Here is an 18,535-nt window from a genome sequence, read left to right on the forward strand (position 1 = left end):
AAAATCACACTGCGTGGGTTCCCGTTACACCTGGCTGACATCGAATTAGAATCCTGATTCGCTGACACGCCAGTCGCAGTGCGTGCTGTGAGCATTAACATCTTTATCCAGATTACATATTCAGAGGCAAATCTAGCTGAAAGTCTGCCCTCTTTCTTACATTCCCAGTTTCTGTCTACTCTTTCTTTCTTTCCCTCTTTCTCTCCCCCCTCATAAAAAAAGCACAGTCCTACTTTATTTGTTCTGTTGTAACCCTGCAGCCGCATTTTCGAGACAATTTTCCCTGCATGATGAAACAAGCCCTGTCAGGAGCTACAGCCGATTACATGGCTTCATGCGGTGATCAGTCTTTGTGTATAAACACTTTTTTTTAAAAAAAAGCAATCAATGCAGCACAACGTGCTGATGGATAAACTCCTACAGTGTATTAGTGACAGTGAAAAAGCTCTGTCTGCTTTTCTGGAGAGATATAGTCTTTGTTTATGTAACAAGTGTCTTTTTTTCTCCGTCTCCATCCATCCTCCGTCTCCTCAGCCTTGGAGATATAATCGACACCCACTCTTGAGTCTTTTTTAGTGTCAGTCCTAATGTCACGGCTCATATTAAAGTCTTGATAGTGACTCACACGTGTAATGAATTCAATCAGGTTCGTGACCTCTGTGAAGATCTGAGACGCTGAGTCTCTTTTGACCTGCACATATCTTTATCAGAACTCTTACCCTCCTCACTGCATGATAGCATGCCATGTTTAAATTAATGGCCCTTAAAGCCTTTATTCTTGAGCTGCTTATTACCCGAAGAAATGGGGTCGAGCAGTATTATCTGACAAAGAATGATGCTGTTACATTTCTGTATTTGTGTTCTGTCTGTGCTTTTCTCTCTTTTGAGGTGGGCAGGACTGAGTTGGAAAAAGTTGATGTCAGGCATTTCCACCCACCTTTCAAAGCTTTTTTAACCACTCTTGAGCAACAGGAACCTGTTGTTACTTTCACAGAGAAAGGCCAGGAGATGAGAGCAGTAAAGAAAGTAGAAAAGTATAAGCTCAAATCCAGAATTTACTATCTAACAGAAAGCACACAGTCTAAACTGCCATCTGCAGAATAAGCTGCCATCTGGCCCCGTCCTAAATGTCCAGGCTCTGATGTATGATGGAAAGCACCTGGGTGAGGGCGGCACCTGGAGAGGCACACACAGGAAAGAAACAGAAAAAAAACACACGGCACCACATCTGAAAACACAACGCTGACACCTCATGAAGTTGTTGTGGCAAATGTATAAGCAAATATTTACCTATTCGCACATCCAGCAGACATGAAGCAACATTAGCAATTATTTGGAGTCATGTTTCTGGCCACCTGCTGAATGTAAGTCCAAGTTTTAGCTCTGTTTTTGGTCTTGACAAACTCTTGAGGGAAATATGTGCCAAATGCTCCACTATGTTCACCAGCCAGTCGGGGCTTGGTGTCGGGCTGTATGTCCTGGAATGTTTCCATGTCTTGGACAAATGGGAGAAATTCCGGTCAAATGTTACCTGTGCTTAGGGACTCTATTATCCCATGTTTTTGTGTATTGGTGAGAATGAGGGACAGCAGTTTTTTTGAAATCGGTCCAGTAGTGAGCGAGAGTGCTGGCAGCCACGAAACAGGCTGCAATGTAATCCCTCCAGGCGTTCGCACACCTTCAATGCACGTCCACTAAAAGTGTTTTTGCCACTGACAGACTCAGATTGTTATTCTGAGTGTCTGATAACGTTTTGGGAATAATCCCTACAGATTAAGATCCTTTCTGTTCAACCAGAAACAGCCTTTATATTGCCAAAGCCAGACTCCATTCACAGAAACGATAATTATATTATTGTAAAGCACTTTATTAAAAATCTACAGAAACAACATAAAACTCACCAAAACCTTCTTGGTTTTGTTGCAACAGCATGTAGAGACAAGATATTTTAACTAAGGAATTATTTTCACCTGATATTATGAGACAGAGATATATAATTATGTCTGGCTTCAATAGATCTTCTTGGTTAAAAAAACAGTAATTACCAGATAACAAAACCCTGCAGCTGGTCACTAACTTAGTCTGCTGTTTAGTGCTGAGGAGGCAGTGTACACTTGGTTTATAATTTAATCACTAAAAGCAGCAGCAGTGAGAGTGAAGCAAAGCAAAGTGTGGGTGGCAGGCCGAGAAATCAAAATAATGAGCTAAAAAATGCTGAAAAGCTCCATAGAGCTGAGGGCACCTGCAAATTCAGGTAATAATTATCTGCAGGTTCTTTTACACCACGTGTTGTTGATATATTGTAAATATCAAATTATTAAGTTGTGCAGCTTTGACTTTTTGGCTTAATTGGTCACAGATGTGTGAAGTTCAAGAGAAAAACTTTAGATTCGAAAGCAAATTGAGGATCTGAGTAGTGTAATAATGGCCAGAAAAACAGCAAGAGATTCCATCTCTCTCATTCTCTAGCTAACTCTAACAGTAAAGATGCAGTATTTGTTAAAGTTGTTATCTTTTCTCATCATGACCAGCTGTTTGCAGTAGCCCTCTTGGCCTGTTGTCTATCCAGTAATCAGCTTCACTCAGCAGTGTCTGATCCTCAAATTTATGAACCTCCCCCGATGTGGTCCAATGGGTAATTACATCTGCCAGAGAATGAGACACGTGTTAGTCCTTCTATCTCAGCAGGGCTCCCTTACTCAACCTGATGCTGCTGTGTGTGCGCACGCCTGTGTGTGTGTGTGTGTGTGTGTGTGTGTGTGTGTGTGTGTGTGTGTGTCTAAACAGTGCTAATTGGCACTCTGAGTGTTTCGAGTCCACCTATCCTAGAGTGTCTTCCGTGTCACCACTTTCTCAGCCTGCCAGTCGAATTAAACCCATCCCCTCGGAAGTTGATGCCAAGGCCATTATCAGACCCCCGAAGGGAATATTCCCAAAGGCTAATTCCCCGTCTCCTCTCGCACTTCATCTAACAGTCTTCCCACAGGAAGGTGGATGTGACCAGCGTCCAGGTGTCATTTAAATTCAGCCTGACTTCAAATGCCACAGGAGTTGCAGCAGTAAAGCATCCATAGAGTGAACACCTGCCTGTCTTTGATGGGTGCATTGGATGAGAAAGTAAATGAAAAGTAAAGGAAGCAGACATCTGTGTGCTCTCCAAACTTGGCACAAAATGCCTAATGAAGGTCATTGACCCCACCCTCTTCTCTAAGTGTCTGCATGGGAGTCGACTAATGTGAGTAATGTCAGTAAAACATTGCTCAGATGTTTGATGTGTAAGGTTTGCTGTCCTGTGGGACGTTGGCACCAGTTTTTCATGCAAAGGTGTTTTTCTTTCAGAACAAAGAGACAGCCTTGATCAAGAGGGCCTGCTTTAGTCTGAATGGATGTGTGTTTTAATCACAGATCCTGGATCTGTTTGTGGCTCTTTAATGAGGCCTGCTCCAGCTGGAAAGCTGTCGGCGCTTCCCCTTTGATCAGTGGCCCATGGACACAGGATTACGCTGCTAACACACCACGCTAATGGAGCCACGGGGCAAAAAAAACCACACGTCTAAACACGCACACACGCAGCAGGCGCAGCAAACACAAATGCAAATTTAAGGAATATACATAGAAACCAACACTCAACCTCTGACAAGGGCACAATCCCATAAGCCAGTGTCTTGTTCGCATGCCGCCCATTGTGTCGGGCCCTTTCATCTGCCTGCGTCTGTTTATGCCGGTTTGGGTCGGCTGAGTTTTAGGCTCGGCGTTGAAGTCTCTGCCAAAGAGGGCTCAGTGAGAAAGGTCCAAAGCTCCGCGCTGACACACAGCCCAACTCTAGAGACTAATGGCTTGTAGCTCCCAACATATGTTGCTTTGTGTAATTGCTTTAATTGCTGTCATTGTACATAATGGTTGGTCTTTTTCATCTTCCCTGGTGGTGTAGGCATTCTCCTAATTATATCTGTCAGCCCTGCAGCCAAAATGAGCATTTCACAGTCAATTCAGAGCAGTGGGAACTTTCAGAATCAGAGATTTGCTGTGTACTGTGTACTGTTGGTGTGTGCGTGTGCATATGTGTGTGTAAATGACTGACTGCAGACTGTTAGAGTAGTTTATGAATCGTTAGAGATTTCATAAGTAGTTTAGAGACTGGTGGATCTGTTTAATGGAAGTGTTGTCATGACCTTACTTTTGACCTGCGCCTCCTTTTTTATCTTTGACAGTTGAATTACTATAATAGTGCACAAAAACTTAAAACACCTAAAAAAAATAAAAAAAATAAAAATCTCCTTTTTTTGAAATTTCCAGGTACGACACGATCACCAACCAGTGGGAGACGGTTTCTCCGCTTCCTAAGCCGGTCCATTCAGCGGCAGCTACAGTGTGCGGAGGGAAGGTCTACGTTTTCGGAGGCGTGAACGAGGCCGGGCGCTCGGCGGGTGTCCTCCAGTCCTATGTACCGCAGAGCAACACCTGGAGCTTCATTGAATCGCCCATGATAGGTAAGACAGGTGACAGCACCCGCAGTCTTTGTCACAGGTGTGGTGTCATGCACGCATTCAACACGGTGTAAGCTTCAATGCAGTGTAGAGATGTTAGTCCTCGGGATGGGTTGCCATTGTTCATCACCTTTTGTATCATGGCAGAGCTGTTGTTTCCTTTTTAAACCAGCGTGTACCAGGTTGCAGCTTGATATTCCCAAGCACATGGTTTCTCTTAGCTCATTATGCCTTCGTATTTCCCATTTGAAAGAGAATTACCAGCTCTTCAACTAAATTGTTCTACTTCAAGACATGAATATTAATGTTTGCTTTTCATTAGCATTGTAACAGCAAAACTGGAAAAGGCACATATTGCAACATTACCGTGACCATTTATATGCATGCAGCCTTTCAATCCGTGGCCATTGACATCTCGCTCTCTCGTTAGAGAGGGCTTCCATTATGGTTGCCTGGTTGCCTAGCAACAATGTTCTTGCTACTCTGCCCACTTGAACACCGTCCATATCATGTGCTTGACTTCTGCTTTCCAAACCGTAAACTCGTGATTGCCATTTGGAGGCCAAGTATCATCTTACTATAGACAACTGTGTGAGGCTGAATGCTTTGTGGGTGCTTCAGGTTCCCTTTGCGTCTCATGAACAGGCAGTCCCTTCTTCAGTGTGCAACCCCGATTTCAAAAAAGTTGGGGGTTCAGGTGAAGACAAAAACCAACGTTTTTATTCGAGCGTTCCATAGTTCTTCTCAGTCAGACAACCTAAACTTTTAAATGAAAATGGAGGGAGGCTTTCTACAAATCTTCAATATTATTTCAGTGAAAATGCTGACCCACACCCACTGTAACAAAGAAATCCAGTGGTCAGTGTACAAGCTGTTCTGTTCCTGTTGTTTTCTCCTTATCATTGTCATCATCCTACTCAGTATTTTCCATTGTCCCTCGCTCTTCCCGTGTTATTGCTCAATCGTTGTAATGAGCAGACCACGGCTGAAATGATAGGTGGATCCAACCATAGCTTCTGACATGTTATTGGCCAACCTATGTAGTTATTCACCGCACAAACCTGCAGCCACATTCCAGCCGGAGCCATCGGGGACCTGTGAAGGACGCATCAACAGAAGAAACACTCTAACCAAGCTGCCATAACTCCAAGGTAGCAGGAAAAACACAGTGTACAGCTCTGCGTGATTCAAAACACTGACAGCTGTGTTCCCAGTGCAAAGATCTTATCCACAGGCAGGCTTCTTCACAAAAATACAGCCTTGAAAGGTACAGCACGGGGATGATTGCTATTGATTTGAATCTTGCGAGTCTTTTTCGTTTTACATTCGGGTCTGGACAAGGCTATTAGACACATAGCAGGAAAAAAAAGAGTTTGATATTTTGGTAAATGAGCTTATTAGCTTTCTTGTGAAGGGTTGCATGAGAAGACTGACACCGGTTAAATATAACGCTACTGCAGCCAACGGCCAGTTAGCTTAGCTTAGCATAAACACTGAAGGGAACTAAAGTGCACTAAATGATAGTTGTATCTTGTTTTTTAATCTGAATTGATGGGCTCATTTTGTTGCCTTGTTAGTCTGCTTTAGTTGCCTGGTTGTTTCCCCATATCAGCCTTTGTGCTAAGCTAAGCTAACCGGCTGCTAGCTGTCGTAGCCTTTTCTGTAATAGACAGATATGAGAGTGGTATCAATCTTCTTCTTTAACTCTTGGCCAGAAAGCAAATATGTAAATAAAAATAAATATTTAAAGCAAATAAATAAATAAAAATCTACGTCGGTACTCATTTCAATACATTTTCCACACCATTAAAAATTTCATAAATTCTATATTTGTCGCAGGATGAACCCCATTTAAGATGTTGGCACATGGTGGATTCTCAAGGCAAAGAGCTGTCCAAATGCTGCTTTTCAACAAGAGACAATCATTATCTCAAATGGTGGCATACTGTTGCTCAAGGCAACACTCGGAGCAGCGGGTACCAGACACAAACGCAGGGTCAGAAAATGTATTTGAATTCAAATGTTGCCTGACAAGAAGTCGTTCTTGTGTCATTAAAGCGCCAGCGCGCAGGCACTTCCCTCAGCACCGTTGCCCAGAAACTTGCTCTCTGTTATTAGTGCCGTTTTCAGAGCAGGACTACTGTGAGGAAAATTATGATTATGTAACGCGGGTGTTTTGGGCGAGAGCTGAATGGTATTAAAGGGCTGGCAGAGCAGCTGGCAGAGGAGGAATGAGAAAAGTCTGGTGAGAAACGCACACAGGCACAGAGAGAGAGGGAAGGAGAGAGAGCGAGCTGCAGACACACACAACCTCTTCTTACCTCATATCAACTATACATCCCCCGGGGGCACAGGTACACAGTGCATGAATTATGTAACGAGCCAGGAGGTTACTCCTCGTGTGTGTGTGTGTGTGTGCATACTTGGTGTTTGTCTTTTTATGTTTGTGTGTGTGTCTGTTAAGGACAGAGGCAGACAGACAGACCGTCATCTGTCAGGGTGTAGATGAGCCTGCGTCTGACAGCCAACGAGCCAAGAGATAATGGACGGGTTTAGTGCTTCCTGTGAAATTGGGCCGGCGATGATTTTAGTGAGCCGGTGGGGAGCGTCTCTCGATCAACCCTCTGCCTCCCTCCATCGCTCTCGCTCTCTAATCTCTGTTCATGTCTCTCTCTCTCTCACCCCCCTCTCTCTGTCTCACCGTCTCCCCCGCCGAACACTTCCCCCCCCTCGCCTCTCGCAGTCTCTCAGCACTGTCTTATCGACTGACACAAATACAGCTGTGTGCGTTTGCCGTCAGAGTGTGTGCGCGCGTGTGTGTGTGTGGGTTGTGTGTTTTCCCTCTGCATGGACCGTCTCCCGCCTGAACTGCAAATGGGTTTCACAAACACTTATCAGGACTGACTTCCTATCTCTTGCAGAGTGAAAAATAATATTACTCGTCCCAAAAATAGTCCCTTCAACAAGTCTATTGAGATGCGCAGCGTCTCTGCAGCTTCATCTGTATCTTCCTTTGTCTTCGTTCTATCTGTCTCCAGAGCAGCGTATGTACTGACACACAGGAGCATAATTGAGCCCCCTCACATGCAGTAAACTATTTCTGAAACCTCATTGCTCTCCTTAAAAGGTCAGTTCGTCCAAGTAACAGTGATGCCAATGTTTTGAGATGTGATCTGTGATCAGTCTTACTGTTCACACTGCATCATAGTGAGGCAAGAGTAGCTCTTAAGCGAGCCAGTCTTCTTGTCATCATCTTCCCGAGCACAGCAGATGGCAATCTTAAATAAGAAATAGTGGTCCTTGCTTATGTAACTCATTTGATTAAAATTGCATCCTGAACTCAACAAAAAAAAAAAAAAAAAAAAAGAACTGTTGTTACTGGTTTTTGCTTTTTGGCCATTCTAGCAGCATGACCTGAGGAACAGAAATGTGTGTCTGTCCACCACTTTTGTCCAAACACATCTCAGCACCTACTAGATGGATTACCATAACACTTTCCCCTCAGGAGGTAGTGTAATAAGTTTGAAGACCCCTGAGTTTCCATCCAGTGCCAACATCAGGCCAACATTTCAGTCTGTCGACTGCTTTGATTTATGACTAAATACCTGCAGAGCTAATGACATTCCCATCAGCTTCTGCTGTGCAGCATGCTAACAGGCTAAACTAAGGAAGACATTGCTGTACCATGTTAACATTGACCATGTTAGCATTAGCATTTAGCTCAAAAATGAGGTTTTCAGGGTCTTTAAGACCCAGAACCAAAACTGTTTGCATATTTAAATGCCCCTAGAAGTAACTGAGAAAATATGCCTAATTTGGGTAAAGTCACCCTTTAAAAGCGCATGTAAAAATTCGCTTATGTTCACATGCGTACATGTGACGACTGGTCGACTCCAGGAGCTCCAGAAAACGCTGCGCCTGGACAGCTCTATCGGGAAATTGACAGCAAAGCAATGACTCACGCAAAATGATGTATCAGCTGAATGGCCACAGCCCCCCCGTCTGTTCTCCATCTGACTGAATTAAAGGACATCATCCTCTTTCCTCCCTCTGCTGTTTTGGTCCGCCGTTTCAAAGGCCGCTCTTATTCTCCACCACATAAAAGGATATTGTGTGAAAAAGAAAAAGTTTTTGCTGCTCCACTTACCTTGTTGTAATCTTACCTAAGCTCCTGGCAGCGAGAACTGAAGCTCCTTTGTCCTATTTCCTCCTGCTTTCTGGTGGGACGCAGGAAGCTGGAGAGGATACCCAGCATGTCATCCTCCATCTTTTACCAGGAGGAGAACATCTTGTTTATTCCTTGTTTATGTTCCTCCCCCGCCTGCGACTGACCGCACATTTCCATGTTGCTGTAACGCCGCGGCTTTGCTGTGACGACTGTTGTTTGGGAGTCTTTATCAGAGAGAGCAGTCTTATCTAGATCTGTACAGTATACAGTATTGGTATAATGCGTGTGTGTGTGTGTGTTTTATCGCTACGGCAGTGATCTGGTTTCACAGAATCAGATATCTGCTGTGTTGATGCAGGAATCAGATAGGAAAGGATGTGAGGGAACAACAAGGTGTTTGTTTAGGCAGCAGCCACACATTTCATCATAGCCGTGTGTTTGTCTAAGTGTGTGTTTGTGTGTGTGCCTTCTCACTCGCTTCCTGTCCTTGACCTCAGCCCGAGGGGTCCCTGACTCGGTGACTAAGCTGTTTTATCAGAGTGTGAGATCCCGCGTCAGCCCGTGTTGCCCCGCAGGCGCAGCTGTACTTCCATCACCGCTGCCCTGTTAAAACCTTGTTTTGCTGTCTGTTTTTCTCTCCTCTTCATATTATTCATTTTTGATGTACAACGTGGTCAGCTGTGGATTCTTGGCTGATTTTTCTGACCTCAGAGCTGCGAAAACCAGACAAAACCCATTGTGAGGCTTCAAGAATAGCAAGGTTCGCCTCAGAAGTAGAAAGTTTTCAGCTGACGCGGACGATGCTTGCGCACCCTTTACTGCATCTGGCTCTGGGTTGTTTAAGCAGAAAGGACTTGTTTTCCGTGTCGAAGGTCAGGGGATAAGAGCAAAAGCAAAGCGGTGAAGAGATGTTGAACCCTGACAGCAGTCCTTTGAGGCTCGCCAAATGAGAATGTGATATAGCTGCCTGGTACTTCTCCGAGCACTCAAACCGGCTGCTTACTGCGGGTCCACGAGGGAAAGAGGCAGGAAGCAACGGTGAGAGTTTCTGTGGGGGAAAAAGAGAGAAAGGTTTTCCCTTTGAGAGCATCCTGTTATTATTCTGCCTCAGGCGCCGAGCAGAGAGAAACGAGTGTTCTGTGTTTATGGGACCTAACACAAAACATCATGTACACACACGCGTCTGCCGGCACGCACGCACACACGCTCGCGGAGACTGGCAGCGGCATTTCAATGAGATGAGGAAGGTAAAGGAAGAGAATAAACACGTCAAGCAGAATGCGAGGAGGACCAATCAGTGGCAACTTGTTTCTCAAGGGGAGAAAATGAAGCTGACGCCTCAGATGGTTGCAGAGGAAGTTCAGATTGGATTTCAGCATTTGTAAATGGCTGCATTGTGTTATCTGAACATATGAAACAATTGCATGAAGTAATTTAGAGGCTACAGTGAAGAGTTTTTTTTTTTTTTTAAACCATGATAATGGCAAGGATGGCAGTCCACGCCAGTCAGTCAGTCAGTCCACGCCAGTCTGGTCTGTGCTTAAATGCTTAGCATGAAATTGTGTGCATGCCTTCATGCTGTGTTCATGATTCATGAGGATGAATCGGGAATAACAGTGATCACCTTGACACCACCATCAGGTCAAGTCTTTCTAATTGCATATTTGTTTGCGACAAAATATTTCCAAAACTAATCACATTCCCATCAGCTTCAGCTGTGTTGTGTTGTGTTGTGTTAATTAGCAAATGTTAGCACGCTAACACACTCCAGTAAGATGGTGAACATGTTCACATGGAACCTTAAAGCTGCCTGACATCAGCATGTTAGCATGCTGGAGTTAGCATGCAGTTCAAAGCATTGCTGTGAGTAAGAGCAGCATCACAGAGCTGCTAGCGTGGCTGCAGACTCCACGTTCCAGATGTATAAGTGATGCGCACTCACAAAAGGAAAACACATATACAGCCGTTTGCCACACATAAACAGGCGTTTTTAAAAGAGGTGTGTGTGGTGGGACTGTGCACCCCCCGCATACTTACACACACACAGCTGTATAGAGCCAGCTGAGGGTGATATGACCAGAAGATTAAATATGAGTTGGGAGATGTAACCTGAGGGTGAAACAGTGTTTGTTATTTTCCAGATTTTCTTCCTATGTTTGCAGTTCACACAGATCTCTGTAAACTGCCAATCAAATGCACATTCATAAACTTTAAATGATCTGAGTGGTAAATTTCTTTAAATGATCCTTTCATTTTATCCTGAATTTTGAGGCTCTTTGCTTCAATATGAGCTCTGTGAATGAATCGTTGATCATCCGTCTGTTTAACGATGATTGAGATATCGCTGCATTGACGGTCCACAGATACATGTGATGAATTAGTGGCACGGGCGCTCAAACAGCTGTGCGTAATGATAGCTGCTGTGGCGCCATTGGAGGACCACGCTGATGCGACACAATCGGTGAAACTGCACTTCTTTGTTGCTCTTCTCTCTGACAGGTCTCAGGAGTGTTGGACCTGGCACAGGCATCGACATGCAGATGGATGTTTAAGTGTGTTTTTACATCCATTCACGGATATGGATAAATGAGGCTTGAGCATGTGCGCCCAGTTCCACAGTGATTGAGATTTATAAAACAGACTCAGGCGTACATGCGGCTTTTTAAATCTGAGGAAAACAACACGTGTGCATATTTCTGTCTTTGTGTGTACACACAGCTTTGTGCATCTGGCCCCCTCGTCTCGCTGTTACAGAACATTATGAGTTGAAGCGAACAAGCTGAAAGCATAATGCGGTGCAGCTCATTCAGGGTGTCACTCTGAGGGGCAGCTGAAGCGCCCCTCGCCTCCAGAGCTGACCTGTTAATTAAACATGTCGGGCTGCTCCCCGCCGCTGAGGGGAGAGGCAGAGAGAGGTGGCTCTGCTACACGAGAGAAGCTTTTAGGGCTTCCGCTGCCATTATTAAGGCGTCAGACGTTACTCCTCCTGTTGCCCGTCTCCAATGAGGGATGTCCGTCCATTGTGGCGGAAAACAACGAGGACGGCGGCTCACGGCCAAGTGTCTGCGCATTATTCATGCTGCTTGTAAATTGGCCAGCTGCAGTCTGCTCAAGAGAAATTGCTCCGAGTTTGAAATACACTTCCTCTTCCCACACAGCGGGGCTGCTGCCTGCAAGCTGCAGGTTTCCAATGGCATCGTTCCGCACAAACCACTGTTTCATTTTGTTTCCCATCATCTATAATTCTACAGTGGTGCTGCTCCAATGCGTCTGTTTTCCTCATGTGCTATATACTGTATCAGATTGAATTATAGAGTATGCAGTATCCCACCTGTTCACTCATGTATTTCCAATACATGTGCACAGTGTTTTTTCTTTCCGTTTTTTTCCCCTCTGTGAATCTATGGATGTGCCAGAGGGCGTAATGCAATTGTGAATTATTGGGACTTAGGTAACTCTTTTATATCGCTGCCAAGCCCAAACATATTTTTGAGCAGAACCCAATAAAGCCACGAGGATTTATGAACTCTGCCTTTTCACTGGTTTGCCATTCATTCTGTTATTTTTTTTTCTTTTCCAAAGCAATCTTGAGAATGGCACATCTGTAAAGTGATAAGGAGAATGTTGATGATGATTTTTGCATGCGGCCTGCAGACGGCGGGGGGAGAAAATAACAAATTGATGCCATTATACTGAATGGAAATTTCTGCTGTGTGTGAGAGTGACATTCAAACAATAGCTCTGTGTTTTCTTTAACAAAAATCTCTCCTCTTCTTCCCTCTCTTTCCCTCTCTCCTCTTCTTCTCATATCTTTAGATAACAAATATGCCCCTGCAGTGAGTCTAAACGGTTTTATATTCATCCTGGGTGGAGCCTACGCCCGAGCCACCACTATCTATGACCCAGACAAAGGCAACATCAAGGCTGGTCCCAACATGAATCACTCTCGGCAGTTCTGCAGGTAAGAGATTATTAAAGTCCCCTGTGTGGAATTTAAAGATTTTTCAACATCTCGACTTGCAGGTCTGTTTTGTGTGAAGCTTTAAAATCACATTATACAAGGCTGAAAAAAAAATGTAAAATTCAATCTTATTAGTGATCTGTCAGTCTTTGTGTCAGAAGACAGGTAAACGGCTGCACGGGGAAAATGTATTCAGGCCAGTTAATTAAAACTCGAACAAAGCCAGTTGTGGGCTGACAATGTTTCCAACACGATGCTCTGAGGTTGCGAAACGTCTCTCTTGGTAGAAAAATTGCTTTCTAATTCACGGGCTTGATTTTTAAAATTGCTTCATCAGTAATGCCGCTGTCTGTCGTGCTGAGAGAAACAAAAGAAATCCATTTGAAAAACAGAGACTGCTTGATTTAATCAACTTTCTTTCAAAGCATTTAATCGCTCTATTTTATCCCGAGTTAATACTGTGACATATGAGTCATTGGGCTTTTTTTTTTGTGTTTCTTTGCACGTAGTTAGGTGAGTGTGATATTGTACAAAAAAAAACCACACACAAGAAATAGCAGTCCACACCTGTAACTTACACCATTTGTGGACACATAATGGCTGATGAAGGTGGATAAATGGAAATTAACAACAGTGGGATCACTCCCTAATATTCCAGTCAGCTCGAGCCACTGAGGTGTGCAGTTTGCTGGATAATGAACCCACAGTTTTCAAGGCCCGAGCCCTTTTTATTTCTTTTTCCAGCAGCTGAGAGAGAAAGAAGCACGCGCAAAATACATTTGGGAGGCAATTACAGACAGTGATCTTAAACGCAGAATGTATAACATAAATCATGTTGTCAGAGTTATTGATAAGCTGCAGCAGCACACGGCAGGCAGCTGTTCTGCTACATTTAACTAAGTCTGACACACGAGGAAGAGATGCAGGCAAGGAGGGAGAACAGCAAACACGCAGAGCTGCCAAACAAGAGACGCACAAACACTCAGAAACAGCGCTATCTTCAGTGCATGCTCCTGCACACAAGATGAAGTGCAGCAGGTCATCGTGCAGGAGTGCTGATACTCTCCCCTGGTTGAGCCCGGCCCTCCGCAGGCCTGCACCTCCCCTCTGTTTATCAGGACGAGCAGCTTCAGGCTTTGCCCGGCGCCCTCTCCATTTTGGATCAGCTGTGAAGCTTTCTCCCTGAGTAGATTTAGGCTTTATGTAATAATCTTTTTCCGTCCCAACTGCGTTGTGAATTTGTGCAACAGGACTGCATGTTGTTTGCTCCGAGTGTGTGTGTGCTTGTGTGTGTGTTTGAGCGTGTACCTTATGTAAATGCAGATCGTTCCAAACCCCAATAGGAGTACAAAGCCCTAATCAGCTTACAGCCCAAGTTTTAATCCTCTCTGCACACAAACTCCTGTTTCTGTTTCTCATATCAAATGAGCACATTTGTACAGATATTTGCGTATTCATTAGTTTTCTCTCTCGGCCTCAAGAGGGAATGTGATGTGTGTGTGTGTGTGTGTGTGTGTGTGTGTGTGTGTGTGTGTGTGTGTGTGTGTGTGTTTTTTTTTCCTACCTTAGAAAGTAGCCTCGTTGGGCGTGTCGAGAGCATGTGTGGATGATGGGAAGTAGTCTCAGGCGTGTCCCCCAGCGTGACAGTCAGCACCTTTAAGAAGATGTTGTCTTCTGTCTGGCTTTGTTGTCTTATCATGATTAAAAATAAGGATAACAATTTTCCTGCTGCTGTGAGTCATGGCTATCTAACATCAAAGCTACATTAGCTCACACTTCCTTTCACACACTTATCTGCCCGACACAGATTCTCGCACATTATTATTTGTTTGTAATAGTCAGTGCTTTTAATTTGAAGGAACAGCAGTAGGAAATGTTTGCATTAGCAGTAATTTAATACAGCTTTAATAAAGGTTAGAGGAGAGCGAACAGGAAACCGTGGGGCCCATGTCAATGAGATAATCTTAAAGACAGCAAGACTGGATTACAAGCATGGGTCACTTCCTGTCAGTCCCTCATGCACAGACTCTGCCACTACTGATAAAAACTACTTTATAAAGAGGGACTGCACAATGTAAATTAGACTTAGATGACAAGATCCAGACCAGTCTAATGTCTGTACTGTAAATAAAATGCTGCAATCCATCGCAAATCAAAAGTCACTAGTTCCAATGTGTTCCAGTGCATGTGCGCAGGAAAACATGGCCGCCCACCGCAAATGGATGATTGTGTGGCAAGTCTGTGAACTTCATGAGAATATTATGGCACTTAAAATGAGACGCACTTCTAATGCTCTGTAATGAAGTTAGATATTGTTGGTCCGTACAGAAAATGTGCATTAAAAGCAGCTATCCATTTTTTTCGGCGGTACGTGCCAGACTATTTCTTGGCTGTGGACAGTAACGTCCTGGGATTTCAACGGCAATCAAACAGTCAAAACATACACAGACACATAACCTGATGGTTTCCCTTAGTCCAGTCTTATGCTAGACTAAGCTAATTGGCTAATGGCTGCAGATTCAATTTAAAAGACTCTACTATTGCTCCGAATGTTTGTTCCGTTAAGGATTGCACGAACAAAACAAAACTGTGTGTGTGTGTGTGTGTGTCTGCAGCGCTGTGATCCTGGACGGGAAGATCTACGCCACAGGAGGCATCGTGAGCAGCGAGGGTCCGGCCCTCGGCAACATGGAGACCTTTGACCCTTGCACCAACTCCTGGACTCTCCTGCAGTCACTGCCCTGCCCGCTCTTCAGACACGGCTGTGTGGTCATCAAGAAGTACATTCAGAGCGGCTGAAGGTGGCCGATCGCACTGGGTCGACGCCAAACACCAGCTGAGCTCCAGGTTGTGGGACGATGTGCGACGGCAGCTTAGGGCCGGGCCGGTCGGTCAGCGACCTCTGGACTTGATGCCAGCATCCATCCACCGTTACCTGTCCCACCCCCCCACCCCCAAAAAAGCCCTGTGCAGAATGTACTCATGTTAAACTACTCAGCCATGTCAGGTGACGATGCCTAACCTTCAGTACTGTATGTGTCATGGTAGTAGTTCATCCTCTCATCCAACAGGCACAGGGACCCTCTTAGTAAATTACAAAAGCCTTGGTTTTCCATGAAGTCATCATTGATTCAGTTCTGTCTTTTCCAGATCTCTAAACTCACCGTCTCCTCATTTCTTTACAATACTCTGACTCAGCGCAGTGGAAGCCATTGCAGGTCCAGATGTTTGTCCCCTTTTGAGAGTTCAGTTTGACAGGTGTAGGTTTCATAGTCATTTGTTAGAGAGCAGTTTCTTTTTGGTGTGTGAGCGTTTTTTCAGTCGTGACATCTACAGGACAGGAGGACGAGTGAAGGAAAGGAACCCACCAAACATTTTCCTCTTTGCCAGTCGATTTGATGAATTTCTCCTCTCTCCACTGTATCAGGAAGTGAAAATCCTACTGTGAGTGTGGATTTATGAGGTGATTTTAAAAACAGATTTTGAACTCTGTGTAACCCGGTTCTGTTAATGACTTGCTAAACATAGGAAAAAAACTGTAAAATCTGGGTCAGGTAGGGTTTAAAATGAGAAAATCTCTTTTTTTCCCCCCTTTGTTCTTGTGCAATTGCAGTGTGATTGAGATATCATCTGGAGAGCGAGTGGCCTGTTTTTTTCCCTTTTGATTCATAACTCTTGTTCTCTGGGACAAAGACAGCATTGCATTTAGAGAGAGAGGGAATTCCTCCTTCTGCTGACAAGTTGGGACAGTTCCTCCAGAAAAAAGCACAATGACCACCCGTGACTGTTATCATAGGAGTTATCTGTTGATCCGTGTTTTACGCCTTTCATCAGTCCCCCCCCCCACCTTCTTTTTCTTTTCTACAAATATGTTTCATTGCGACCCACAAACTGGGCTGCTATTCTGTAAATACAGGAAGGAAATATGTATATTTTAAAACCTGAAGGCAATTCTGTATAAATGTTTTTAGAAAAAAAAAACCCTGATAAGTTGGATTCAAAAGGTATGTCTGTAAATCTGTACCCAAAAAGGAGAAATTAACAGTTGTTATTATTGAAACCTAATACATATACCAGAACATGAACACAGTGTCAAGTCTTTTTTTTTTTGGTATACTGTCTAATTTCTCCGAGAGAAGCGCTCTACTCAATACAGTGAAGTTGCTTTTCTGGGCTCCTGATTTTGGCATGTAAACATACTAATGTGTAATTTTATTTGTGGATATTTTTTTTCTTTTTCTTTTTTTTTTTTTTTTTTACAGAGATCCACAGATTTGCTCTCCAAATACTGCACTCTGGTTATCTGAAATTGAATCTCCAGGAAGAAACATCAACACTTGAAATGTACAGTTTGAACTTTTATTCAAGTATATCACAGCAGTTTATTTGAGAAATACAGTAAATTCAAAGTCAAATATAACTTACACTAACGTAACAATTGCGAACAGGTGTGTTAAAATACACGAACAGAATTGACAAAGCTATGGAAAGTCTCGACTAAATTAACTGTGAAAAATAGGGAAGAACAAAGTATTTCAGGATGGAACAAACCCTTTCCTTCTGCATACTGGACTAAGTAGTCTCAACTACCAGACAAAAATTGGTTGTTAGTCCAAACTGGCTACAATTTATAATAAGAAAGGAATATCACAATGTATGACATTTAACTACCCATATTTTGTTTCCATACATGTTTTAAATTCATAAAAAATAACTCTTTTGGCAGAAAGTGGAGACGAAGTGAAAAACAATAAAGTTAGTCTGGTCCTGTTTCTCTTCCTGCAATGTATTAGACGGACACTTTAAATAACACCTCCGTCCTAATGTTAGTCTCTTCCAGTATGCCACAGTCTGTAACCACTTCAACGAATAAAACACCAGAACAATGAAATAAATAGAAAAGTCGAAAGGGCATGTTGTCGCGTGTTGAACCTGAGAGACCTGTAAACCCTTTATTCCCCCGTACACGCCAAATAAACCTGCTACACAAACGCTACGCAATTCAGCAACATCGTTCAAGCGTACACGTGACGCTTCCCGATTCGTTAAATTTCAAACGTACAAAAAGACAATTTGCTGAATATTAGGTGTAAAACATGTTTAATAATAAATAATCAGAATCATGAGATGAAAATCTGCAAAAACAAGCTGAATTTGGAAGAAAAAAGGCGAGTGTGTAAAGAGGCAGGAAATGCTCTCTATAGCTTCTGACAAGGTATGGGGTGATATTATGGAAGAGGAGCAGATCTAGGATTATCCCCTCAGTGTCAAGGTACAGTAGAAATTAACCTGAAACTAAAGCATAAAACATATAGTCCATGAAATATCCTTTAAACTTATGCAATCATCATCTGGCTCAAATGCAAACATACATAACAATCGGAGAGATATAAACAACTCTTGGATTACTGCAGCAGCTGTGGTTGCACTGATCTGGTACCTTAGATGGTACTGAAGATGTAGCAACAGTATTTTGGGGGGGAAGAAAAATACTGCGTTTGTACCCAGTAAACAGTTTTCGCATTAAAATAAATTAAGCTGAGGTAGCGTTGGTTTTTCTCTCTGCAGTAGTCCAAGTGCTAACCTGTCATTGCCAGTTTGCATATGGTCTTTGCTTTTGTCACCTAGAATTTGAGAAAAGGCAGAGGTGAGCTGGGGTCAGAGTTGCACCAAGAGGTTTGAGGATTGGACAAGAGTGCTTTGAGAGAGAGAGAAGGGGCCTTCTCCAGTCTACACCTGCTCAAAACATGGCGCCTCCCACACCATGAAAACTTTATAAAGCTTCAGTAAATACCTTCATTTACTACAGTCAGAAAATGTACACTGTGCTGGCCACAGATCAGAATCCAGCTTCTCTTGTCTGGTGTGGAGAAAAACAATGAAATAAACCCACAGAGTCGGTACACACATTTTGAAAGG

At 43.6% G+C, this 18,535-nt stretch overlaps 1 protein-coding gene across 3 annotated transcripts in view; it reads left to right on the forward strand.

The window, feature by feature from the left end:
* The window catches only part of klhl29 (kelch like family member 29), a 194,260-nt gene extending 177,559 nt beyond the window's left edge, over window positions 1-16,701 (forward strand). For all 3 annotated transcript variants that reach the window (XM_076755522.1, XM_076755521.1, XM_076755523.1), the window contains 3 exons: window positions 4,297-4,490; window positions 12,472-12,616; window positions 15,232-16,701. In XM_076755522.1, the coding sequence (XP_076611637.1) occupies window positions 4,297-4,490; window positions 12,472-12,616; window positions 15,232-15,415 (523 nt within the window). In that variant the 3' untranslated portion in view covers window positions 15,416-16,701. The remainder of the gene's footprint in view (window positions 1-4,296; window positions 4,491-12,471; window positions 12,617-15,231) is intronic.
* The last annotated feature ends 1,834 nt before the right edge of the window (window positions 16,702-18,535 follow it).

Source organism: Chaetodon auriga, chromosome 18 (genome assembly GCF_051107435.1).
Source record: "Chaetodon auriga isolate fChaAug3 chromosome 18, fChaAug3.hap1, whole genome shotgun sequence".
Classification (NCBI taxonomy): domain Eukaryota; kingdom Metazoa; phylum Chordata; class Actinopteri; order Chaetodontiformes; family Chaetodontidae; genus Chaetodon; species Chaetodon auriga.